Source organism: Anastrepha obliqua, chromosome 5, assembly GCF_027943255.1.
Source record: "Anastrepha obliqua isolate idAnaObli1 chromosome 5, idAnaObli1_1.0, whole genome shotgun sequence".
NCBI classification, from domain to species: Eukaryota; Metazoa; Arthropoda; class Insecta; order Diptera; family Tephritidae; genus Anastrepha; species Anastrepha obliqua.
Window position 1 is genome coordinate 26891042 of NC_072896.1, and position 26913 is coordinate 26917954.

General features: G+C 37.6%; 2 protein-coding genes across 2 annotated transcripts in view; both read right to left on the reverse strand.

Moving 5' to 3' along the window:
* The window catches only part of LOC129249127 (cytohesin-1), a 120242-nt gene extending 107124 nt beyond the window's left edge, over positions 1-13118 (reverse strand). The window contains exons 1-2 of the mRNA XM_054888781.1: positions 12900-13118; positions 11544-11617 (exon numbers count right to left, since the gene is read on the reverse strand). Of these exons, the coding sequence (XP_054744756.1) occupies positions 11544-11617; positions 12900-12981 (156 nt within the window). The 5' untranslated portion in view covers positions 12982-13118. The remainder of the gene's footprint in view (positions 1-11543; positions 11618-12899) is intronic.
* Positions 13119-13917: 799 nt separating this feature from the next.
* LOC129249212 (zinc finger protein 624) overlaps positions 13918-26913 on the reverse strand; it is a 58778-nt gene continuing 45782 nt past the window's right edge. Inside the window, exon 5 of the mRNA XM_054888898.1 lies at positions 13918-14261. Coding sequence (XP_054744873.1) covers positions 13925-14261 — 337 coding nt within the window. The 3' untranslated portion in view covers positions 13918-13924. The remainder of the gene's footprint in view (positions 14262-26913) is intronic.

The window sequence follows — 26913 nt, forward strand, 5'->3', positions numbered from 1 at the left end:
AAAAATAAAATAATAAATAAAAATTAAATAAAATGAAAAACAATAAAAGAAAATACAAGAAATAATAAGAAATATAAAAATGCAAGAACAAAATTCCACATAAAATAAAATACAAAATTTAATAAAAATATGAATCAAATATAATAAAAAATAATTATTGAAAAAAAAATAATAATAATCTAAAATAATAAAAAGGGGGAAACATAAAATTAAATAAACTACATCCGACACATGCAATAAAATAAAATGAAAAATTAAATAAAAACAAGAAATAAAATGAAAAAAGTAAAACTAAAAATATTTATTGAAAAACAGAAGGAGATCACAGACAGAGGGTTGTCAGTTGACTGGGTTTAAGTGAGCAAATAACGCGGGATAAGTTCACATGCCGGTCAACTAAAATAAACTGGTCTCATTCTGGTTTTCAATAAATATTTTTAGTTTTACTTTTTGCAATTTTTTGTTATCAGCTTACTTTGCCAAATCTTGCATTGAGCTTATGAAGACCTGAATAAGTACTCGATCAAAATAAAATGCACAGTTATCTGGGAAAACCTCAATTCCATTTTGAGGATTTTTTCAAATTATTTTTAACGAAATCGAGCGTTTTTTCGATTTTTTATGGAGGTAATCCACTTTGTGAACGATATGGTTTTTCATTTTCCATATGCGATTGACCACCATAAGCTTTTTGGAGCCTTTGGACACACCAAAGAGAAATATTTATCAAATTTAACATAAAAGTAAATCGCAGCTCTTTGTTTAAAACTCATTGGGGGGCAGCCACTTTCTATCGCATCGCCACGTTAGCCCCGTCCGTCCCCCACTTTCCACCGCTCTTCCCAGTCTGGCTATATTTTACAGAGGTTATCAAATCTGATACCCCAAAGTGCTAGAGTAGTTAAAAAAAATAAATTGATTTTCTTTTTCACCCTCAAAAATTCAGGGGCCACCCTTAAAAATTGGAGGGCTACCAGACTTTCAGTTGGTTTATTAGGACGTCACAACGGGCTCATCATAAGAGTTCCAGCCGCATTAAATATGGAGTAACAAAAGCGTTGTTAGCTCTTAAACTATAACAACAAAGGCTTTAATTTTTTTTTTTTTTTGACATCACTTGAATAATAATTTTTGCAGTTTTTCTTTAAAAAAACAAAGAAAAAAAAAACAATTAATGTATATTATTTATTAAAGCAATTCAATAATCCAAATTTGTGTATTAGCTTGGATTAACGCGTTATTACCGTGTTTTATTATCGTGTTATGACTCACTTAGTATTTATGCAAATAAGTCACACTGCAATACTCAGTAAGCGCTTCGTTAATTATAAACGATCCGTGATCTCGTTATCATCATTTCTTTTATTGCGAATTCTAACTTTAACACATCCGGAATAATTCTCTCTAGAAACTAAATACACACACATACAAATTTGTTATTATTATTATTGCAATATTCAGCTTAGCGAGCGTAAGAATTCTCTTTGCTACACGCGCTGAATACTCGCATACATGCATGGCTATTAAGAATAAACGATTGAGTATATAGGTATTGCTGCATACTTTCAGGCGCATGTAAAGTCAATCTTGCTGCAATCTTTACTGATTTAATTAGTTCTATTAAATAAAACATACATTCATTTTTAATACTTGTTTCATCCAATCATAAAATTCAGAGGGGCTTAAGCTATAATAAAGGGTGCTTATAAGCAATTAGGAACTGATCACGTTATTAGAACACACACCAATAAGTGTTAGGTTAGTCCTGAAATATGATGAAGCCATGTAAAGGATTTTCCAATAACAGGTGTTATTTTGAATAGGGTTGCGCTATCGAGAGATGATTAACGATTTTTATGGCCGGAATTGGATGGTATTGATCTGGACAACGTTTTTCTTTTCAACAAGACGGCGCTACGTGCCACACAAGCAACGAAACTATTGATCTGTTACGGCAAAAGTTTCCGGACCGTGTTATGTCTCTAAGAGGTGATCACAATTGGCCACCGAGATCTTGTGATTTAACACCTTGTGACATTTTTCTTTGGAGCCACGTGAAAGAGAAGGTCTACGAACAGCCCAGGGTCGATTCAAGACCTCAAAGATGGAATTCGCGAGGCTATCGAGGACATAGGGCAGCCACTTTGCAATTCGGTTACGGAAAATTTCATGAAAAAGATATTGTCCTGTAAGCGTGGTCGTGATGGCCATTTACCTGATGTTATTTTCCACAATTAACGGCATACCTTCCTCCTCTTTATAATGAAATAAACATCCGATCCTTTATATTAAAAAGTAGCATTTTTCTTTGAATATCAAAATAACACCTCTTATTGGAAAACCCTTTAATACCAGGTCTATCTGGATTGAATGATAAATGTACTACTTAGTGCTGCCATAAGTTCTGTTATAAGTTAAGTCCGTTATAGACATGAAAGTATAATACTTTTTTAATGAGGATAGTTTTATTTAATTATGTAAATATTTAAAAAAAATTAGATTTTCATTCGAAGTGGTCACCATTTGCTTTTACACAAGCCTTCAAACGTTTAGGCCATTCAGCTATTGCAGCACGCACGGTTTCTATGAATATTGACGTCGAAGATTATTTGAGACTCTCCAAATTTCTTCGATAGGACATATTCTCCAATTCTGGCCACAAACTGTAGCCCAATTGATTCAGATCTGTATTTCTAGACGGGCAATCCTTTGCGGCTATGAATCCAGGAATATTGATTTTTATATTAACTACTGCTGGGTGATTTTTGATTTATGGGCTGGAGCGAAATCTTGCTGGAAGATCTCACGCTCTCCATTGAAGAAAGTACTGCTCAACTGCTTCACCACGCCTTCTAAGACTTGCTCGTGCAACACTTTTGCTCCAGTCTTAATACCTTTTTCGCAGAAATGAAGAGATGTAAGGCCTTTAGAAGGCACTGCCCACCAAACCATTACGTAGACTGGACCCTTGGAACAACATTTATTGCGTGTTTAGAAGTTTCAGCATAGATTTTGCCCTTTTACTTATTAAAAACTTCTGCAACAGTGAAAATTTTCTCATCTGTGAAACGAATATTTTCATGGCTATTGACCGCGTGCCACCGGAGAAGCTGCTTGCATCTATCGAGTCTAATCTTCTTCAAGCGCGTTGTCAAAAGATGACCAGTTGAGCGAGGAAGACTCTAATCGCTAATTAGTCTTGACATCGATCATTTCTGCGAACGGTTTTTATGGCTGCACTGGTTCGAACCACGCAACGACGACTATTTCTCATCAATTTGTAAATCTCACTTGAACTTTTACCCATATTTTTAAATGCAATCAGTGCACTGCGATTTTACGAAACTGAGTAGATATAATTTATGAGTAAACAATGCATACGAACAAAAGCAAAAGGAAGGGAACTATCATATTTTTGATATTTTCTGCAAATTTCTTCTCATCGTATGCATTGTCAAATTTGTCACAGAATTTATGGCAATACTAAGCATAATTGGCGCTCACACCCTTTTTGGGTATTTACATTAGAAATATCAAAAAATCTGGAAAAATCTTGTTTTTGTTATTTTGTAATAGTTAAGCAAAAGTTGAAAAGTTAAGCAAATAAAGTTTCTCTGTATGAACGCGGTTTTAGCCATTAACTTTTCATACTTGTTCGCGAAGTGAATGCATCTTAGGTGATATCAGTAGGACAGTTGATTATTTGGTTTTTTTTTTTGTTTTTTAATTTTTTTTTTTATAATTTTTTTTTTTTGTTTTTTAATATTTTTTTTTTTTTTAATTTTTTTTTGTTTTTTAATTTTTGTTTTCTTTATTTAAAAAAAAAATTTCTTTTGTTTTTTTTATCTTATTCTTTTTTTGCGATTTGATAGTTTGAATATCAAAGTGATATCTTTTTTTGTTGCAGCTTTGCTCATTTCTTTAAATTAGGTTCATTCATGTAAAAATTATCCAGTAACTTGTTAGTAAATTAATTTCCGAGAATTCGCTCTCAAAGAGAAAAATATCAAAAAAACGTACATGAATACAAAAGCAGTAAAAATTTGCAAGTTTTACGAACAGCTGATTAAATTGCTAGCAGGAAAAATCACAAAACGTAAACAAAATTTCAGTTGAGCTACCTCGTACTAAATTAAAAAAAAAATAAATAAATAAATAAAGCAAATAAATTGCAAAATAACGAGCTTAGCATCACTTGATTTTATTGTGTCCACAATAATTGGTTGCATTTTATCGCCGCTGTCAGATGAAGAGCATTCCATTAGCAATCGTATTGTTGTGGCAATCACAGCTTTCTTCATACTTTCCTTGCATGTATGTACGAGGGGGGCTCAATAAGTACCCGTGTTAGAAATGAAGACAACATTTTTTCAAAAATTTTATTTTATTCTTTTCAACATAGCGTCCTTTTAGAAAGAGACACTTCTCCCAACCATTTGTTTAACCCCTCTAGAAGATAGGATTTGTCGAACTCTCCAAAATACGCCTCTGTCTCGGCGATGACTTTCTCGCTTGAACTAAATTTTTTCCTCACGAGCCATTTCTTCATATTAGGGAACAAGAAAAAGTCGCAGGGAGCTAGATCGGTTGAATACGGGGGGTGCGGCAGCAAATCATAACGCAATTCATGTAGTTTGGCTGCGACAACTCCAGATGAATGTGCTGCTACCTTATGGTGGTAAAACAGCACCAATTTTTTATGAAAGCGGTCCAATAACTCACTGTAATATTGTCCACAAATCGTTCTTCTTTTTTCTAAAAAGACCATGAGGATGACGCCGTTCGCATCCCAAAAAATCGTCACTATGACCTTTCTGGCCGATGAGGCTGTCTTAGCCTTCTTTGGAGCAGATTCATCGGGAGAACCCGTTGATTGTTGCTTAGTTTCTGGTGTGTAATGATGAATCCAGGTTTTATCAACGGCGAAAACTCGAAGCGAAAATTCCTTCGGATCTCGCTTAAATTGCTCCAAACACTGCTTCGAAGGTAACAGCCGCATCCGCTTGTTGTCCACCGTGATCAATCGCGGCATCGTTCAATTCGACAATTTGTTCATCGCCAACTTATCATGTAAAATATTAATTGTTGTTCCGATCGACACACCTATGGCCTCTCGTTAGTTCGGGCACTTTTTTAGTCGATCAGCGAGAATCATGTCATGGACTTTTTGAATGATTTCCTCGATAACCACGTCTTCCGGGCGTTCTGATCGCTCCACATCAAAAACGGATGTTCGCCCACGTTTAAATTCTTTGAACCAATATCTCATTGTGGTCATAGATGCCGCAGCGTCCCCATAGACAGCATCCAACTTTGCTTTTATCTCCTCGCATTTTTCCCCATTCAAAAATATAAAGCGAATCACCGAATTTTTTCCATCTTAACGAAAATCACGAATCACGAAACACGTCTTACTCGAATAGCTGCCAAATCCAAAATAACCTATCAATCAGTCTGAAATTTGTTTTGCCGTCGTTTAATAGATTGCAGCACACGATGCTAACACCAACTTTCTTCAGATATACCCTCTGTCACCAAACACGAGTACTTATTGAACCGCCCTCGTATATAGAACACAAAAGATGCCTTCAATGCATTTCGGAAACTGCAGCAACGGTGACTGGAGGCTGTGGTTCAGAAGGGCATGCCTCTAAATCATTGACTGATTCGTATTTATTGTAATATATGACTTCCAATAATTTTTATCTAAAATATACATATTTACTTGCATTCTCCATTTTAATCACCATTTTTATATAAATTTAGACCTTTGACTCAATTCGCAAATTTTAATTCGTGTTTATTTTTACTTTGCGATCAGCTGTTTTTCTCACTTGCAAATTCTTACTAGTAAAATTGTATCCAGTAAAAACTTGCCACTTCCCCTCAAACTGAATTGTCATTTTGTTCTCACTCTTTCTCCTACTTTGCAACTTTTTTGGATACGTGAACACCAAAACTTGATAATTTTGACAATAGTTAGAAATTTTTTGCTTCATGGACAGACAAAATCCATGTACGTTTTTTATGCTGCAGCTATCAACTCATATGAATTCGCCTTCCTTACTCGCTTGAATTTTCATTTATGTGCATGTACTCGTAGGTATGTAAAACGCGCTTATCATCGAACGCTGAACAGATGTTGTTGTTGTTTGTTATTGTTTTTATACTTATGATAATTACCTTAAAATTGCTATTTTCATCCTTCTGACATTGACATACTTTTCCCCCCGATAACTGAGTGTCGTATGTCTCATCTTCGTGTGCATATAAACTCTAGAAAAGTTTATTTTAGAATTTTTTTTTTAAGAGTTCAGTTACAAAAACACGTTTTAAATTACTAACCTTCACTGTGTACTTCACTTTTTTGTAAAAAAGGAATTTTTGCATTACTCTCATGTCGATTTTGTTTGCACTTTGAAAGTTTACATTAAATACAACAACAATTGCATAAAAGACGAACACTATAAACTAATATTTATTTTATTTTTTATTATTTTATTTCTTGTTTTTTACACCGAAATCCCGTTTCGACATTTGCCGTGCGCCAGTGCACGCTCACAACTATCCAGCTCATATTTGAGCAAAGCATAAACCTTGCGCTAGCCGGCAGTGCGAGTCGTGAGCAAGCGCAACTACTAGAAAAAACAGTTTTAAGGTGAATTGTGCCTACATTAGAGTTCAGGGCAGCTACCAAAATGTAAATTCTTCTCTGCAATTCTCTTTAATTTTCTCCACGTGCAACTATTTAGATATTTGTACTACTATGTATTATAACTGGTTGCAATTGCTAACTTGTTATGGTGCACGTCACTACACATTTGCATAACCAGTTAGACACGCGCTGACCGCCCAAACTGCTTGTGTTTATTTAATTAATTTATTATTTTTATGTTCAAGCGCCAGAAAGTCTCAGACGAAAAACGATTCTCACGCCCACTACTTTAATTGCCAGCCGCGTATGTGAATCTGCGGCGACTTAACGGTTTCATGCTCTCGTTTTGGTGATCATAAACTTATAAATGAATAGTTAGTGTTACATAGATTAACACAAGTGGGAGAAGTGTTGTCATTAAATTAAAACCGAGAGAATAAGAACCTTTTTTTGGACTAGGGTATTCGTATAATCATAAAAACTTTAAGAAAGTAACAAGAAAAGTACGAACTCACACACTTCTAATAGGAAGGTGGACAAGTGAAGACGGATAAAAATTAAGTTCACTGAGTAAACTGTCAAATATACGAATGAGTAAGTGCAGAAATAGTTTTATACAGTGGTGGCGACCTACTTAATTAAGTACGGCGCTTGTTGATTCTTTAATACGTTTTTTTTTTTATGAAATTAGTGGTGATAATAATTTATTTGTTTTAGTTTTTTTTTAATAAATTTTTAAAAAAAGGTAATAAATAATAAAAAAACCAAAAACTACTAACACTAATCAGCTAATGGTGCCGGAAAGAAAAATATTGCGAAAAATATATGGACCTGTAAGACTTCAAAACGGTACCTATCGAATTAGATATAATCATGAGCTAAAACTATCAGCAAAAAACGAAACTGATAAGATTATAAAATTTCAGAGGATAAGATGGCTCGGACACACGGTTAGACGGCCCAAGTAGAGAACAACTCGAAATGCAGTTGAATTACGCTCTAATGGAAGAAGACCACGCCCCAAAAAGAGATGGCTCGAAGACGTGAAAGTTGAACTTGAAAAGACAAACGTGTGACGGTGGAAGAAGGTAGTCTTAGATAGAGACAGATGGCGCAAGGTTGTGAATAAAGCAATGATTCACCAATGACTGTGATACTAAGAAGAAATGTTACAATATATTTAAAAGTGTTGAGCTAATAAACTTGAAATATTTTCAAAAACGACGCCTAAATGTCAGTAGTGAATGATTCATTGCTGAAAAATTTTCAAGAAACTACATCCGTCGAGGATAGAATAAGGATTGGCAGACCAAAAACTGGGCGTTCTGTTGAGAATATTACTGTTGTGCCGCAAAGTTTTGCTAAACAATTTGTAGAAGGCGACGTTCACAAAGCAGTAATTAAAAAAAAACATGAAACATTATTAGGAAAACATAGCCATAATCAATAAAATAATATAAAACATATTAAAAAAATTGCCAACATGACTTGCAACTGATCCTGACTCTGAACACTGGCTCCCATATGAACCTGCTAGAACCCTTGCGCGACATCCCTGTATCTGGATAGATAAACCAGCTAATCAGTTAAGACGACGACTGTGCATAGCGCGAAGATAGCGGCTTGAAGCGGAGACCCAAAAGAAAAAAAGATGGAGCAAAGTAACTTACAAAACAAAAACCTTGAAAAATCTAAATAGGCATAAAAAACCAAAACTTAGATGATGTGAGCAGCGCTTTCCAGAATAGTAATAGAATGAAGCAGTCTCCTGCTTTACAGACCCCACAGATTGTGAAACATCTTGAAGTGAACGCTCTGTGAAATGAAGAGTGAAACTCTCGACGCAGAAAACCGCATCCCGTTCGTCAGTCACCGCTGGAGGTGAACAAAGTTACTACGCGGGGTCGCCGGCAATAGAACCTAGTATAGAAGGCACATAGGATCTTATATTTTATATAGAACTCCAGCTATATACTCTGATTCTCTAAGATGCAAAATGCGAAAGAAATATAAACAAAAATGCATTGGTTGTGTTAAATGTAGAGTTGTTCAATTAAGATAAATTGAGAATGTAAGTAAAATAATGTAAACCGAGTATGGAATGGTACCGATAAATCAATCTATGAGGTACCAGAAAATACGATACATCCAGGGGATAAAAATGGACTTTCATTAAACCGAAAATTTGTATATGAATATTTATTGATATCGGTATCGGCACAGAATAATTCACAGCATGCCTCAAATTGTGGACGAGCGAGTTTGTGCCAGTCCCACCGGGTATAAAATATTAAATGATAAGAAAAGTGTATCCTAAAAGTGTCCGCTCCTAAGCAGACTTCTCATAAAAACATCCATTTCTGTTTTTGCAAAACAAATTCCATTGATATCTTTTGACGATTTGCTTAAGTTTAAATGCTTAGTGTTACTTCAAAAGATCATTACTACTCAAAAACCCAGATATCTCAAAGATCGATTTATGTTTTCAAAATCTTGCCGCTTGCTAAACTTAGTCCCGATGAAATAGAGTTGTTTGGTGACTGAACGTCAATACCTTTAGTTCTCTGACCATCTTTGGAATGAAAATTGGTGCATAAAAAAATAGATTTTACGTTTTAGAATAATTCATTCCTAAAAATTAAATGCACAAAATATAGTTCGCGCTTCACACATAAATTGCCGAATATACTCCAATAATTTATCATTATTTCAAATAATTCTAATTAATCCCTACTATTACTATAATATTTTTTTTAATAATTTTTCTTTTAATACTTTTATTTTATATTTTTTTTACTTTTTAATTTTAATTTTATCGTTAATTTTTCTATCAAGGATTTAATTATGTAAGCTATTCTTAAGATCAACCATTGTAACTATAATCTATGGTTGTATGTTTGAATTTTCAAAACATCAATTTTTTTTATTTATTTTTTCTTAATGTGAATATATTTAAGAATACACACAGAAAATTTAATATCGATTCGGTGAATATTTTCGAAGTTACACGCAAATTTAAAAAACTGTTTCATAGTGCTTTTCAAACTTTAAACGCGTTTTTTTCTCAAAATAGTGTTTTCAAAGTCGATGACCAACATTACTCGAAAACGGCTAAACCGATTAGTCTCAAATTTTAACACGAGCTTCTTAAATATTTTTGTTAGTAATTAATCGAAGATTTTTTCTCAATGATAAATATTTTTTTTCTTATAAACAATTTAAGGCCGAAATTTTGGTCGAAAACCGATTTTTTTTTTTGTTTTTTTGAGAAACCGCCATTTTGTAAAAAAAAAATGTATTTTGCTTATTCCTTCGATTAATTACTAGATTTAACATTACTTTAACGAAATCTGTTTGGTTTTTTAATTTCAGAGGATCCAGTTCAGAGATATATGGTTTCACCGCAAAACATCTTTTTTGAGAGGAGCTCGCGGAGATCAGCTGTAGCTCCTTTCCAAATAAATATTTTTACTATTATTATTTTTGTTGTTGTAGCAGCATAAATATTCCTCATCCTTTCATACGGGGAATGCTGCTGAAGTGACGGTCCTTGGCCGGATATAAATTCGGGTCGTTTCGGTAACGTAGAACCGACTGTCGTGGAAACGTCTAATACTAAGTCTTAAAATACAGAGTACAAGATAACGTTATATGTATGTGTACAAATTTTTAGATCAATAAATTTAAATGTTTTCATAGAATTTTTTTTTGGAAAATGTGCTGTTTCGGCCTTCTAACTGTATATTTATAACCCCTTAAATAAATAAATGAAAATGAAAAATGAAATCTGTCGGTCTAAATCGGCATAAAGCCATAAAATCCTTCATTTGCATGACAATATCAAAATGCACACCCAAATTGGAGGAGAAACTTGGCCGCCAAGCAACTAATGAAGTATGTGAAGGTCAATTCTATAAATGAAGAAGTCATTTAATTTAAAAATATTTTATGTTGCTGTTATAGCAGAATAAACATTCCCCATTCTTACATATGGGGAATGCTACTGGAGTGACAGTCCTTGACCGAATATAAATCCGTTGGTTTCGGTAACATAGAACCGATTGTCTGGGAAACGAAAAATATTCTATGATTTGCTTCCTTGTAACTGCTGCATTAAAAGATCCAGATTTTTTTTTTTTCATTATAGACTATCAGTCAAATCAGTAATAAATTCAACTCCCGCTTAATTAAATCGCCACCATTGTATGTGGATATGTAAATAGTGAGAGCTTGACAAATTTTCCCACAATTGGTAAATAAACAAACCATATAAACAAAGAAAAGTAGGGTATTGCAAAAATGGTAAAGAGAAAAAGAAAGAAAGAAAATTTAAAGGCAATCACCGCAGACAAGCGCGGATTAATAGCGAAGCTAGAAGAGTGCGCAATCAAAACAAAAAGCCATACAAATAAACTCAGAGCAAATTAAACGGCGAAACAGACAAAGTTGTGTGGAAAACACATTTTTCCAAACGACGCAATCAAGCTTGTAACTTAATTATATATAAAGCATTTTTTATAATGAGCGCTTGACACTATAAATAAACCCACCAACAACAAGAATTTTTATTGTCACATGGCGAATAAGCGAGCAACAAAGCCTGGCTTTACAAGGCGTGGTGGTTGTACAGATTATCTGCACGAGCCTTGAATTGCTCCACCAGTCACCAACAAATCGCTTCTTTGCAAAAACATTTATGACTCATTCAACTTTAAAGTGAAGTGAACGCAACTCTGAATGACGAATTAAAAGCAGGAACATAAGTATGTGTGGCAGGCTAATTGTAGTCAACCAGTTAAGTTAATGAACTATTGAATTGTGTTAGAGAGCAACAAATAAATGAAACAAAAAAAAAAACAATGTTTTTAGTAGCGAGTGAAACGCTTACCTGAATTTCCAGTAAAAGCTCCTGCTTTTTTCGACGCAGCTCAATTAACAACTTTTGCTGTTCAGGCGTTAATTCTGCAAAGACAAAAAAAAAAAAACAAAGATCGTAAAACAATATAAATAAGACGCTTAAGAGTGACAAAAATTAAGAAAATAGCGCAACAGTAAGATGGCATAATTAAATGTTACAGGTTGAGTGCGCAAAGTATGTCACAAAGAATGGCGTTGGGAAAAATTACAACGTAGCGCATTGTTCGAAACACTTTTTGTTCGGCTTGCTGTTGGTTGTACGATGATTATTCTTATGATGCCATTCATGTGCATGCCATTTATGCTGTGAGAAACTGCCGGTGGCGCATTACAATTTTAATTTCAAAAACTTTTAATTATAAAGCACGTAGACGGGGCGCTGATTTGGTATTATTTCATTCTTGGCGTTAAATTCGTTTACATTACATTTTTAGTATTCCCACATTTTCCTTTATCTTTTTCCTATAGCTTTTTTTCAGTTCACTATTTTTTTTTTTTTTTAATAAATAATTTAACTTATTTATAAACCCAGCCACAGTGCATACTACCAACTAAAACTGCTTGAAAACCTATTGTTTGTTTACCCATCTTGCGGCGTCTTCAATAAACTGTCACTCATAAAGTTTTCATTTCATATTTTTATAACTTCCACATTCGGCTCAACTTTGCTGGATAGATTGACCGCCTGCCTATTCATCATGTACGCTTTACGTGCATCTAATTCTTTGGTGTAATTTACTTTCTTAATACCTTCGTTGTTGTGCACAAATTAGGTAAGCCACCTCCCCGGTTTGCCAATTAAGCCAATTGCCAAATGCCTTTACGCATATGGACTGCGAGTAAGAATTAATTTGCTGTATTCAATAACTAGCGGTTTATTAAATCCAATAAGAATATAACAACAGGGATAATACGCTGAATGCATAAATGAGCTCAATCAATGGAGTTTGGTGCTTTCATTACTTTACAACTTTTCTATATCTTAATAAATAAATGGCATTTTCACGTTTACATACGCAAACAGCAAACGCTTCCAGTTTGAGATGCGTTAAAATTAGTTCACAAATGCTGGAAGTCTTGCTTGTTCCTGGACTTTCACCTGGCGTCCAAACGAACAACGGAACGTCAACAAACGGGCTAACATTACACGGCTGGCGGAATTTGTATGCATTCTTGGGCACATATTAATCTATTCAATTGGTTAAGCAAAGGTATATTGTTTAATATGGGAATTGTAATTGATCGTTCATTGTGGCAAGTAGTCCATTCTATCAGTATTTCCATTTGTTTGGTCTTCGTTTTAGTTTTTTCTTTCTCGCTTTATTACCTGGCGTTGTGAAGTCGCTACGACCAGCGGTGGATGCCTTCGAAATCGCACCGTACGATCTATTATCCATCGCGCTGATCATTTTAACAACGGCACAGCTTTGTTTCCCGCACAATTTTCTAATTTAATTAATTATTTTCATTATGAATATTCACAATTTTCACACACACTAAACACAAATATATGAAGTGAACACAAATTGGAGTTTTTTTCGTTGTGAGTTTCGACGCGTTTCTGATTATCGTTTGCCGTTTCTTCGTGCAATGAGAGAAAAGTCAAAATGTGGACGCGTTGCCAACTTACTATGTAGATAATTAGATTTTATTAAGTGAATTATTTTTTCATAGAAATTAAAATAGAAAAAAGAAATTGCTCAACGCTTAATTGAATGCTTAAAATAGTTTTCTAATTTCATATAAATACTTTTAATGATTTTCTTATCTTCTTTAGGCGTAAAAGTAAATAAATAATAACAAATAATAAAATAAATGGGCACAAGGGATAAATCACCAGTTGGCAACGCCACATTTGATACGCTTTCTCATCAAAAAATTATTGTATTCTCTTCTCATAAATAGCACAAAACGAGAATAATATGCAATACAGCATATGTTTAAATAAATAAAATCATGAAAGCAAAAAAATAAAACCAATTGGGAATCATAAACATCATAATAAATCAGTCTGTATATAACAGTTTTGTAAATTGCGCGGCGTTATAGATAAAATAGGTTGGCGCTAAACAAAGTTGAGGCAACATCGCCAGTGAAAATTGAGGCAGTATAGGCACAATCCGGTGGTCGGCACTGCATTGGCGTCATCTGGTGGTAACTAGCAAAACTAGATAATATATTTTCACATGTAGATGTCGCACCTCAACAAATATTTTAGCTCCACCTGAAACCATTTTTAACGGAAGCCCAACGCACTCCGACCTTTATTAATGAAAATCAAACAAAAAGTATTCTTATCATATTTTTATTAAATTTAAATACCTAAATTTACACTTTCTCCCACTTTTTCGTTCAATGTTTATTTCCATCTCCTGTCGTCGCATGCATTTCGGCATTATGCGCCCGGAACTCCTGATATGAATTAGTTTTGTAGGTATTTCCTTGTTCTGCACCCACGGCACATTGCTGACATTCGTATATAAATTTGCCTGGATGTTTGCCAGTTTTGAGCACATGCTTGCGCAGATTATCGAAAGTCGTGCAACGGAATTGGCAATGCGGACAGAGAAAGGGTTTTTCACCGGTATGTGTACGCATATGACGTTTGATGTGTCCTTTGATGCGGGCCTTGAAATCACATTTGTCACATGCGAACCATTTGGGCGGAGCGAGATGCGTGAGAGCGTGTCTGCAAAGAGAGAACGTGAAAATGTCGGAATTTTTTAATGAAGAAAAAATACAATTTTTTTTAATTCTACAATAGGCCTCTTCTTTTCGCCAAGCGTTAGCAAGTGGCGAATAGATAAAGCAACTGGTATAAATGAACATACAAGTATATTGGCAACGCGGAAATAGAGTAGCCTTAAATTACATGTGTTTGTACGACATACCAAACATATGTCCGGCATGTGAAGGCACCCCGCACGACACTAACCACCTTTTCACATGCCCTTTAAAACCTACTCATCTAACACCTCTCTTCCTCTGGACCCAACTTGTAGAAACAGCATGTTTTCTGGGCCTACCTTTAGATTAGCCAGACGAAGACGGCCGGGGATATGCCTTACACTGACGGGACTTCTATTACTGCTACAACAACAACAACAATAGCAACAACAACAACAACGTGTGTTTGTACGAAAGTGAGTTATATCAGTCTAATGAGCTATAGCCATACTCGCTAGCGGCGAATTTTGCTCGTTAACGTTGTTGTTGCTTTCGCATGCAAATTTTTCGTTAAGTTAATCGAGCATAAAGCTAGTGAGCGGGGTAATGGTGAATAGAAGAGGCCTAATATTGCGATGCTCTTAATTTAAACGCAAGAATTCGTACTTAGGTTGGTTTAATACAGTAAAACTCCTATATAATGAACCTCGTTTTAATACAAAAAAGCTTCATTTTTGTGAAGTTTTTTTATGCTTTATAAAAATAACAAAGAATAAATAAAATAAAGAATAAATCAAATTACAAAGTTTATGCTTTGGAACAAAAATTAAATTTATTGCTATACAACAATTTTTAAATTTAAAAGGACCAAAAAATACAAAAAATCCGGTTCCCTTACTATTCTTTATTACTGTCATCAAGTGCCAGTAATACTCGTAGAATTCAGTTTTTTATTTAACACTGATTCTGGTACCCTGCATTTCAGATCGGGCTATCTCAGCTGTAGCAAATTTTGACAATCAGCTGATAGAAATCTTACTTAAGGACTTTTACACCGACTAGCATGATTCTAAGACTGCGTTCATATATGCAAGTTATTTTTGTCGGCACGCGTCAGTGATGCGGATAGTCCAAAAATGCAGGCAATTAAGCGAATATCGTTGTTGGTGTTGCAGCAGCATAAACATTCCCTATACATACCTATACGGCGAATTTTGCTGAAGTGACAGTCTTTGGCCGGATATAAATACGAGTCGTTCCGGTGACGTAGAACCGACTGTCATCGGAGCAAGACTAATATCGTCTGAGTCATTGGTGCGATTGAATAAGAAATCGTAAGGACGGGAAATTGAAAAACCTAAATTGTCAGCCAAGCGAGTCACAGAAGGTATGTGATTTAATTTTTCTGGACATTGATGCTAGGATAATGCGGTGAACCCAAGAGCTATATGTACTCTCCATGAGACTGCCGCTAGACACTCAACTTTTTAAATTGCGATAAATTGCCATTGTATTTCCATGCTTCTAAGACTATTCAAAATGCATCAGATAGTGACTCTAATTGACGTCCATTTGCTGGCACCACTCAAAATATAGCCCAAATCTTCTTCCGCTGAAAACTTATCTCCGGCCACTGCCTTCAATAAATCCCTTAGAAGATTGAATCACGGCAGACATCTTCTTCCACATAGCTTCCGCAGTGATCACAAGAGGGGTCAAACTCGTGATTTAATTTAAGTGGCATGCGAAAGTAGAGAAAAGGGAGTAAAAGGATACTTCGTTGTTGTTGTTGTTATTGTAGCAGCATAAACATTCCCCATACTTACATACGGGGAATGCTGCTGTAGTGACAGTCCATGCCCGGATATATAGTAAATCCGGGTCTTTCCGGTTACGTAGAACCGACTGTCATGGAAACGGCACTTCGTCATACATTCTGCTTATCCAGCATTGTAGTTTTAGGATAGAGTAGTATGTATAAGGTCTTTCAGCCGTTTTGCCACTCAGTCAAGGCTTGCTTTCTAGCGTTTGATCGGTCGGTTCCGCATATAGTAATTTGCTCTTGGCTACGCTCGCTAAAAGCTGCCGAAGACGCTGTTTCGGTCCATTTGGCCGAAGACCCGATAAGATCGAGGAGTTTAAACCAGCCTTTGATCTAAGATTATACTAAAGTTTTTAATCATTCCTACTCGAGATGAGCAGTACTTCAGTTTTCGTTCCGCCTAATCGAGTCCCACTGCTACTTAGACAATCTTTAACTAAAATGACAGATTTTGCCGAATTTTCGCAAATACCGTCCAACCGCTTCACTGCCACTTCTATTGCAATATTAACTGTGAACTCTAAAATGATAGTGCCTGCGGATAATTTAACTCGCAGAGCTGCGACATAATATTCCATCGTAATGGACCGTGTATGGAACTCTGTTAAATATACTTGTATATGTATATAACTGGCGCTTACACCCTTTATTGGGTGTTTGACCGAGCTCCTCCACAAATGGAGGAACCTACAGTTTTAAGCCGACTCCGAATGGCAAATTGCATATGATAAGCTTTTTTAGAAAGCAGAAATAAAATCGAAGGTTTGCTTTATTGCCTGCCGAGGGGCGACTGCTATTTTCTATACAATTTTTTTTCGTATGGAAAATATAAGGTGACTTGTAAAATTTGGCCACAGTTGAGATCACCTGATTTCTAAAGAAACTCCTAGAATTCAAAACAAATATATAAAATATTTAAAACACAATCAGTCAATAAAAACAATTTGAGATTTTAGCGTGATTTAAAAAAAATAATAATTGTAAGCATCCTCAAAAGTATGTTTTGTACGTTTCCATATTTTTATTCGCTATCGTATCCTTCTTTCTATACGAAATTACACTTCAGCGATAAGTCTGCGTGGTGCAATAGATTTCATCGTTAACTCCCCAGCTTATTTCTGCCCTGAGAATGAAAGTTTCGCAGTCAAGGAATATACCATCGCACCTTACACCGATGAATCCGAGATGGATTGTGGCGTCGACGCGGGTGTATATTCGGAAGACCAGGAAACTTCCAAGCCCTTTCGCCTGGCGAATTGGAATATTATCTTTCAAGCAGAGGTTTTCGGGATAAGGGAAACTTGCAAGATAATCAAAAATCATCCATAACAGGTAGCGGAAGTATGTGTTTTTTTCGGATAGTCAAACAGGCATCTTAGCTATAAAGTCACCAACAACCAACTCAACTATCGTCAGGCAAGGCAAAGGAGAATTAAATGCCCTAGCACGCACAACAGACATTACTCTCATCTGGGAACTTAGAAGGAAATGTTAAATCTGACCAGCTGGCAAGATAGGGGGCTTCCTCTGGAGTATCCGAAGTGGTAGCAGTTGGCTGCCTTCGAAACGTCTACAAAAGGCAGATATTTTTGCAATACTAGACGCTGGTTGTTGACAGATGGACCAACACCGATACCTGCATAATAGCGAAGGAAACGTGGCCAGATTGCAACAAGTACAGAGCTTACGAGCTGTTAAGAAAGCGAATTACAGACATCTTTAGAGTTCTTCTTCTTAATTGGCGCTATACCCGCTTACGCTATTTTGGCCGAGTTTAACAAAGCACGCCAGTCGTTTCTTTCTCGTGCTAATCGGCGCCAGGTGGACACCAAGTGAAGCCAAGTCCTTCTCCACCTGATCTTTCCAACGCAGAGGAGGCCTTCCTTTTCCTCTGCTACCACCAGCTGGTACCGCATCGAATACTTTCAGTGCCGGAGCGTTTGTATCCATTCGGACAACATGACCCAGCCAACGTAGCCGCTGGATCTTTATTCGCTGCACTATGTCTATGTCGTCGTAAAACTCATATAGCTCATCGTTTCATCGCCTGCGATATTCGCCGCTGCCAACGTGTAAAGGTCCAAAAATCTTCTGAAAATCTTTCTCTCAAACACTCCAAGCGTCGCTTCATCGTATGTTGTTATCGTTCAAGCTTCTGCGCTATACGTTAGGACGGGCAGGATAAAAGCCTTGTAGAGTGTTAGTTTTGTTCATCGAGAGAGGACTTTACTGCTCAGTTGCCTACTTAGTCCAAAAAAGCACTTGTTGGCAAGAGAGATTCTGCGTTGGATTTGAAGGCTGACATTGTTATCGCTGTTAATGCTGGTTCCTAAATACACGAAGTCTTTTACAACCTCAAAATTATAACTGTCAACAGTGACGTGGGTGCCGATACGCGTGTGCGCCGACTGTTTGTTTGAAGACAGGAGGTACTTCGTTTTGTCCTCCGTTCATCACCAGACCCATTCGCTTTGCCTCTAATGCCGATAATGTCAATATCATCGGCATACGTTAGCATTACGTCAACAATAACCGGCCATTGGCCTATGGGACATCGTGCTAGGAAGCTGGGGGCCGATTCTAGGGAGACCGTCTTCTACTATCTGTGCGAATGCCCAAGGCTAGGTGTTTTACGACATAATGTATGTATATATTTTTCGCTTTCGACTCACTTCCTCATTCTTCCTCTTCTTTTTGTTTTCTGTACTGACGCCGCTCAATTGTCAAATTCGCTACCCTTGTAAGAATATTCTATATTATAAATCGTGATTTGGATTCGTATTTGCAGGCGTACTCGGGTTCGTAGCCTGCAGTAGTCCGCATCAGCACGGAATCATAGATAAAAACATTGGTTCTTTGTTCTGTATCAGTACATGCCCTAGGACACAGAGATATCCTAGAATGTGATCCTCAGGTAAGCGCACGATGTTTGCTTCCTCTGCTGCAAAATATTTGGAACTCTGAAAATATTCCCACCGAGTTAAAGGAGAGCGTCCTTACACTCTTACCGAAAAAGGGGTGCCTAGCCGAATGCAAAAACTGGAGGGGCATCACACTGCTCAGCAGGGTGAACAAGATCATGGCTCACATAATCAATAAAAGATTATCTGATGCGCTGGTGGGTGGCCTGTGGAGCGAACAAGCTGGCTTTCGACCACGATGTTCATGTGGGGATCGTAAAACAGTCGGTGGAATGGCGCACGCTGCTTTACCTCTGTTTCATCGAATTCGAAAGAGCGTTTGTTTCTATTAACCGCGAAGCTATCAGGAAAGCCCACGTTTGCAAAGGTGCATCTAATAAAATCATCAATCTGATAAAAGAATTGTACACAGACGCCAGCTGTAGAGTTAGGCACGAAAACATCTTGAGCAGCGGCATCCAAGTGCACACCGGAGTAAGGTAAGGATGTGTGCTATCTTCGCTCTTGTTTAATCTGGTCCTGGACTTAATTATGCGGCAAGCTTCTGCTGATAGACGAGGTATCTCCTGGGGAGTGGGCGGCTGTCTTGAACACCTCGACTATGCGGACATTGTTTCACTACTCTCGTACAAACACGCGCATATACAATCCAAGTTGAAAGCGGTAAGCTCATTTGCAGCACAGGCAGGACTAAAAATTAACATTTCCAAAACGAAGCTGATGGGCATCAACATCACAGGAGCCCCACCTTTGCGTATATGCGGTACTAACATCGAAGAAGTAGGCGAATTTCGCCACCTCGGGAGTATCATCAATAAAGACGGCATTTAAAAGGGTTTCCAATAAGAGGTGCTATTTTGATAAAATATCAATGGTTTCGTTGCTTGTGTGGCACGTAGCGCCGTCTTGTTGAAAATAAACGTTGTCCAGGTCAATACCAACCAATTCCGGCCATAAAAACTCGTTAATCATTTCTCGATAGCGCAATCCATTCACCGTCATTGTTGCTCCAGCTTCATTTTCGAAAAAGTAAGGTCCAATAACTCCGCCGGACCACAAACCGCACCAAACAGTCACACGTTGACGATAGAGAGGCTTTTCAACAATAACTCTTGGATTTTCTGAGCCCCAGATCTGACAATTTTGTTTGCACCGAGGTGGAAATGGGCCTCATCATTCAAGATGATTTCTCGATGGAATTCCGGATAATTTTCATGCATTTCAACGACCCAATCAGCAAAGACACGCCGTTGTTGATGATCGGCCGGCTTGAGTTCCTGTGTTAAGTGGTCTTTATAAGCCTTAAGACCCAAATCTTTATGCAAAATACGTTGTAATGACGTTTGTGTAATGCCTAATTCCGAAGAACGACGAGGAATGGACAAACCTGGGGTTTCTTCAAGACTTTCGGCTACAACAGCAATATTTTCGGAGGTTCTTGAGCCACGTGCACCGGTTTTATTCTTCACACCACTAACTCGACCCAACAGCTCGAATTTTTTCACCAATTTCTGTATTGCGGTCCGATGTATGTACGATGTATTGCGGTGCTTCACGATGACCCAAAAATGTTGGAGTTTTACCTACCATCTCTGTCAAATTTTCACCATTTTTATAGTGAATTTTAATAATTTTTTTCAGTGCGTTGTTTAAGCGTGTATCGCTCCATTTTTATTAATGGCATAGTTTCTACTTGTCAAATATTAAAAAATGACAGTTTCAAAAGTGACATCAACCGAAATAGCGGGCTATTCAAAATAACTCTTGTTATTGGAAAACCCTTTATATCTTCTCTTACTTGCGGGGTGCGTCTTGATGTTGTTCCACAAATGGAGAGACCTGCAGTTTCAAGCCGACTCCGAAAGGCAGATATTTTTCATGAGGAGATTTTTCATGGCAGAAATACACTCGGAGGTTTGCCTTTGCCTGCCGAGGGGCGACCGCTATTAGAACAAATTTTTCTTCATTTTGGTGTTTCACCGAGATTCGAAGGAACGTAGGCCTCTGAAATCCGAATGGTAGTCACACACCAACCCATTCGGCTACGGCAGCCGAATATCAAAAGGCCGTGCAGTGTTTGGTATGTTGGGCAAGGTATGGAAGTCATCATATGTACCTAGGCGCACGAAGCTCAGAATATTCGAGTCCAATGTCAAGTCAGTTATGCTACAGGGATGCGAGACTGGGAAAGCGTCTGTGCGTGGCATACATGACCTATAAGTTTATACCAACCGCAGCCTTCGTAAGATCTTGCGCATTTTTTGGCCTAGCACTATCGCCAACAACAATCTCTGGGCTATGACAAAACAAACTTCCATCCACCCTGAAATTCGGAGTCGGAAGTGGAAATGGATTGGCCATACTTTACGAAAATCCAAAGGAGACATATAAAGGGTGATTTTTTAAGAGCTATAGGAACGTTTTTAAAAAAAACACACGTAAAATTCAGAAAAATGCATGAAATTTTTATTTAAACCGATAGTACAGTCCATATAATTTAATGTTTGAAGATTATTTCATGCAAATGTTGACCGTGACTGCGCTTCAAATGGTCCATCCGCTTAGTCCAATTTTAGCATACTCTTTCCAATGTTTCGGCCGGTATCTCACATATAAATGCTTTAATGGTGTCTTCCCATGCGTTAATTGAAGCAGGTTTGTCTGAATAGACATGAGCTTTAACATAGCCCCACAAAAAACAATCTAAAGGCATTATATCCCACGATCTGGGAGGCCAATTGACAGGTCCCGAACGTGAAATAAAATGTTCACCGAACTCGCCTCTCAACAAGTCAATTGTTACGCGTACTGTGTGGCATGCGGCACCGTCTTGTTGAAACCACATGTCATGCAAGTCAAGCTCTTGCATTTTGGGGGGAAAAAAGTTGGATATCATTTCACGGTAGCGCTCACCATTCACAGTTACGTTACGATTCGCAGCATCTTTGAAGAAGTACGGTCCAATGATACCTCCAGCCCATAAAACGCACCAAACTGTGACCTTTCCTGGATACATTGGTAGCTCTTGCAATTCTTCTGGCTGATCTTCACTCCAAAATCGACAACTCTGCTTATTTACGTACCCATTGATCCAAAAATGAGCTTCGTCGCTGAACACAATTTTTCGATAAAAAAGTGGATCTTCGGCCAACTTTCCAAGAGCCCATTCACCAAAAATTCTGCGTTGCGGTAGGTCGTTCGGCTTCAATTCTTGCACCAGCTGTATTTTGAAAGGCTTCACACCTAAATCCTTTCGCAAAATTTTCCACGTTGTGAGTAACAGAGGCCCAATGGCTGCGAACGGCGACGAATCGATAATTGATGGCCGATACAGATGCGATATGTTCTTCAGTTCGCACTCTACGTAAGCGTGTTGGTGGTTTGATGTCCAATAATGTAAATTTGGGTCTAAATTTAGTCACAATAGCTCGAATAGCCGCTTCAGTGGGTCGATGAAACTAACCACAAAATGGAAGAAGCGCGCGATAAACTTTCTTAACAGAACACGCATTTTTATAATAAAATTCAATGATTTGCAAGCGTTGTTCGTTTGTAAGACGATTCATGGTTAAATTAGAGACCAAACTGAAGATGTTTGACAGTGAAACAAAACACGAAACGTGCGTCAGCTGTTTAAACCAACTGTTTAAAAAGATAATAGTCAAAAAATCACCCGTTATAAGCCATGATTCCTTGCAATACCAATCAGGTGTGAGTTCATTGGTGAGTTGCTTTTGAATGAATTGCAGATGGTTTCGATGTTCTTCGTCCCTAGCACAATTTGATGTGAAATTTTACTTTATTTTATTTAAAACAAATTTTAATTATTTATTTATTATTTTATTTATTAATTATTTATTTATTTTGGTATAAATTTCTTATATTTTTTATTGAATGACGTTGAAGCTTGCTTGAAGCATTTTTGTCAAGCCGGATGTCTAAGTTTCCAATATTGATTTCTATAAGAGCGGCGAATAGGCAATAACAAATAAGAAACAGCGCTCGCATTCGTGTTCGCATCCATATTCGTGCTCGTGTTTGTATTCGTATTCGGTATCGTATCCTTATTTCTATACAAAACAACATTGCGCAATTCCAACAACGATAAGGCTTCCCAGTGCATTGGATTACATTCCTATATCCCCTGCTGAATTGTTTGCCTGATATTTCACTTCAAAAATTGTTTTTTTTTTTTTTATTTTATTTAAGTATATTTAGAGCAATATTTATGTATAGAATTAAGAAAATATTGAGCCCAGACTAGTAAGGATATATAATCGTTCTAGAATTCTTTAGAGGAGTCAATATATTAGTACAATAAATTAGCTCTAGTCAAATCTGAGAGCGTCGTTCATTTCTTGCCTTAGAGACTTATTGGCTTTTATTTGTTTTTTTTTTCGTTTCTCTAATGGACTGCCCGAATAAAATATCCGAGTTAACAAATCGAAAAGTTGGTAACAACCGAGAAAAGTTTGCGCAAAACCTCAGTTAATTGTTAATTTAGGAGACTTGCACAGGCAGATCGATCTATCGATGGTCGACAGACACATCATTGGCGCGCGCAAAACGACCCAACTCAACTGCACAGATATAAGGAAATAAATAATGAGGAATACGCACGAAATAAATACACGGGCATGGTGCACAAGTCCCAATCGGAGCGAAATACCAACATAAGCAACTAGCTAATCAATGGCCATATGCGACCGCAATGAGCCGCTGAGGAATTTCTGCCACCGAGAGGTGCCCGCTCGTACAGGACAACAGCTACAGCTACAACAAAAGCTACATATAAAGAAAAAAAAAAACAGCAAGTACAAAAAGAATAACAACTCACATCGAACCTAATTCGCCATTCGGTAAACTGAAATCAGATGAAAATGTCCAAATCGAACGAAATGAAATGTGAGTTAAAATCACCAAAACACGACTCTAACGCGCCGACTAGCCGACCAGCTAACCGCTGTACCCGACACCCGATACCCGCCCGACACAACTTGACTGCATTCAATTCGACCCGCCATCGATTCATCGATTCACCAACCGGCGCGCACATTCACAGCATTTATCAGTTTTTGGACTGCTGTGGTGGAATTAATTGCCACCAAAGCCGTTCCAGAAGCCGCCTGCTCAATCGATAGTTGAGCCAAAAAGAACAAAAAACAGCAGCAACAGAGCAACAACGAAATAAAAAAAAAACAGAGTGCCACAAAAGCGGTAGTGCTGTATCTGTTCATTCGCCCGTCCATCCGTCTGTGCGTCCGTTGGCGTGCACGCCAGGCTCCAGAGGACCTTCGGCGGAGCGGAGAAGCGCGTGTTGTGCTGAAATTGGCAACTGGTATTTTTCCTGCGTTCAGTTGGTTGTAAATTTTACGTAAGTACATATATATGTATGTATGTGTGTGTATATTTGTATATGCCTATGCGCGCACGCGGTGAGCTTAATTAGCGGCAAATAATGGTCTGCGTGCCTCGCCACCTCATTTCGGGGCCGCGGCAACCGGCCAGCCCTGACAGCAGCACAGCAACCAATCGAACACAGATCAAAGTCGATATATGGATGTATGTATGTGTGTATATGTGTGTGTGTTTGTACAAACAAGAAAGGGAAATTCACAAGTCCATGTGCACGCTCAACGCAAACAACTAAAACAACAACTACAGCATCACAATAATAAAGGCTGTTCAGTGATCACTAATTGCAGATATTCCTATTGCTCACAATTAGTTTACTTTCAAGTAATGGAAAACAATTTTTGTGACAAATGAAGGAAATGAGTAAAACGAAAAGAATTTGGTGGGTGGAAAAAAATTCATGAAAAATGGAGAATGATGATGAGTGCTTCGTGAAAATGTAAATTAGCTGTTGGAAGATTGAAGCCTTAGCTGAATTGGAAGAAAAATTTGGAGGTCGAAGTGAAGCAAAATCGAAAGGCGGACATTTCGCTGGGTTTCTGCAAACGATTTTTTGAGAGGAGATGGTGTATTAATCTGAATATAGATTCTTGGTCTCTGGCTCGTGCTTACTTCATTAACGGATCGACGATCTGTTGGGCATTCCTTTGAAATTACAGCACTCGACATATCTACCATTCGGAGACGCACAGGTTCGAGTTTCCGTGCATGAAACACCAAATGATAGACAAAGTTTTTTTCCAATTGCGGTCGTCCTTCGACAGGCAATGGCCAGCTCTCGACTGGATTTTTGCCATGGAAAAGGTCCTCATAAAAAATATTTACCGTTCGGAGTCGGCTTAAAACTGTAGGTCCCTCCATTTGTGAAGCAACATCAAGACGCACGCCACAAACAGGAGGAGGAGCTCAGCCAAAAACAATGATAACCAACCCTAAACAACCTTCAAAAGCTGACTGAAGCCAACGTTTTAGAACGACGTCCGACGAGGCATACGGAGCACAGCTTCGAAAGAACTCCTTGCGAGTAAAATGGTCTTTTTTGATTAAACGCTTGATTTCAGAAAGAAATGTTCACCATTTCCGAGGGCACGCTCGTCAATATTTTCTTCTTTGGTTCTAGCAACATCTGCATTGATATTGGTTGGGAAATGCGTCTGAACTAGGGTTGCATAAGATAGATTAAATTAGAGTTCATAATCACCGAACCGTACTTGAAAACGAGAAAGCTAGGGCTAGTTCCTTAAGAGAAGAATAAAGCAGATCTCTCTATCTTTCTCTCTCAATCAATAGCAAGCATAAAGAGGCATGGTGCAGCATTTTCAGCAATCGGCTCATAGATTATTTGAATTAAAGAGAACTTTGTCGAAGTCGTCGCCATTCCTAAGGGGCACTGGCATATTGGAATCCACGCCAAAGACTAGAAAGCTTCCATTATCACTGTAGATGTTGGCGAAAGAGAAATGAAAAGGCTATACAGTTAGTATTAATGCCCATATCTATGATACTCCTACAGTCAAACGGCTCTTGGGCTCGTTGTTTGTGCATTCGAAATTAGTCGGGCAATGCCTGACTTCTTTCTCTATTGCATCTGAATACTTCGATATGAGCCCTTCATTTCGACTCCCGGTCACAGCGGTGTAGAGGGAATCTACTGGGCTGATGGGCTCGCTAGGCAGGAGATTCTGGAGACAATTTTATCGCAAAATGAGAGAATTGGGGTTCCCTTGAGAATCTGTGGTCTACTTTTGGAAAGATTGGCGTCGCGTCAACTCAGCGAGCTCTGGGCTAGTGCACGTCGCGAGACCCTTCTGTCCACGGGTAGACTGGAGCACTCTAGGGAACTTCTAAGGCTACTAAAATCGCAGCTCTCGAACTTGGTAGGTATCCTTAGTAAACATTGTCCGCTAGGTATTCATGCGGTGAGACTTGGGATTGCTTCAAGTCTTCTGAAGAAGCTGTCTGAAGGACGAAATGGAATCATCTCAGCATCTTCTTCTCAACTGCCTTACACTCGTCGGAAAGATTTAAACATCTGGGCTCTCACGTTTTTGCTACACCTGCGGATATTGCGGTTATAGCGCAGATGATGTTGGCCTCTCTTGATTATTTTTTGTTCCCTAATTTGAAAAATAAATCTTTTTGGAAAGAATTTTTTGGTGTTGAAAAGCTCAAGGCGCCCATAAATGCACATTTTTTAAAGAAGGAGGAAAACTATTTGATAGATAGCATTTAACAAGTTATTTCAAGATATAAAATGTGTATTAAGGTTATGTGCTATTATATTGAAAAATAAAAATTATATTGCATTTAATTCGAGTTACCTTTTATAATCATACAGAGAATACATTGAACACCCCTCGTAAATACGTAATGCGAAAACGTTAGTATTATTTGTAATCAGTTCTGCAGGAATCATGAATTGGATCAGCGATTATGTATGCGAGAAATGGTCCAGTTTACAACTCTGCAGAACTGCAAAGTGTTTTGTGGAAAGGCCGCACAGAAAACTGTCGAAT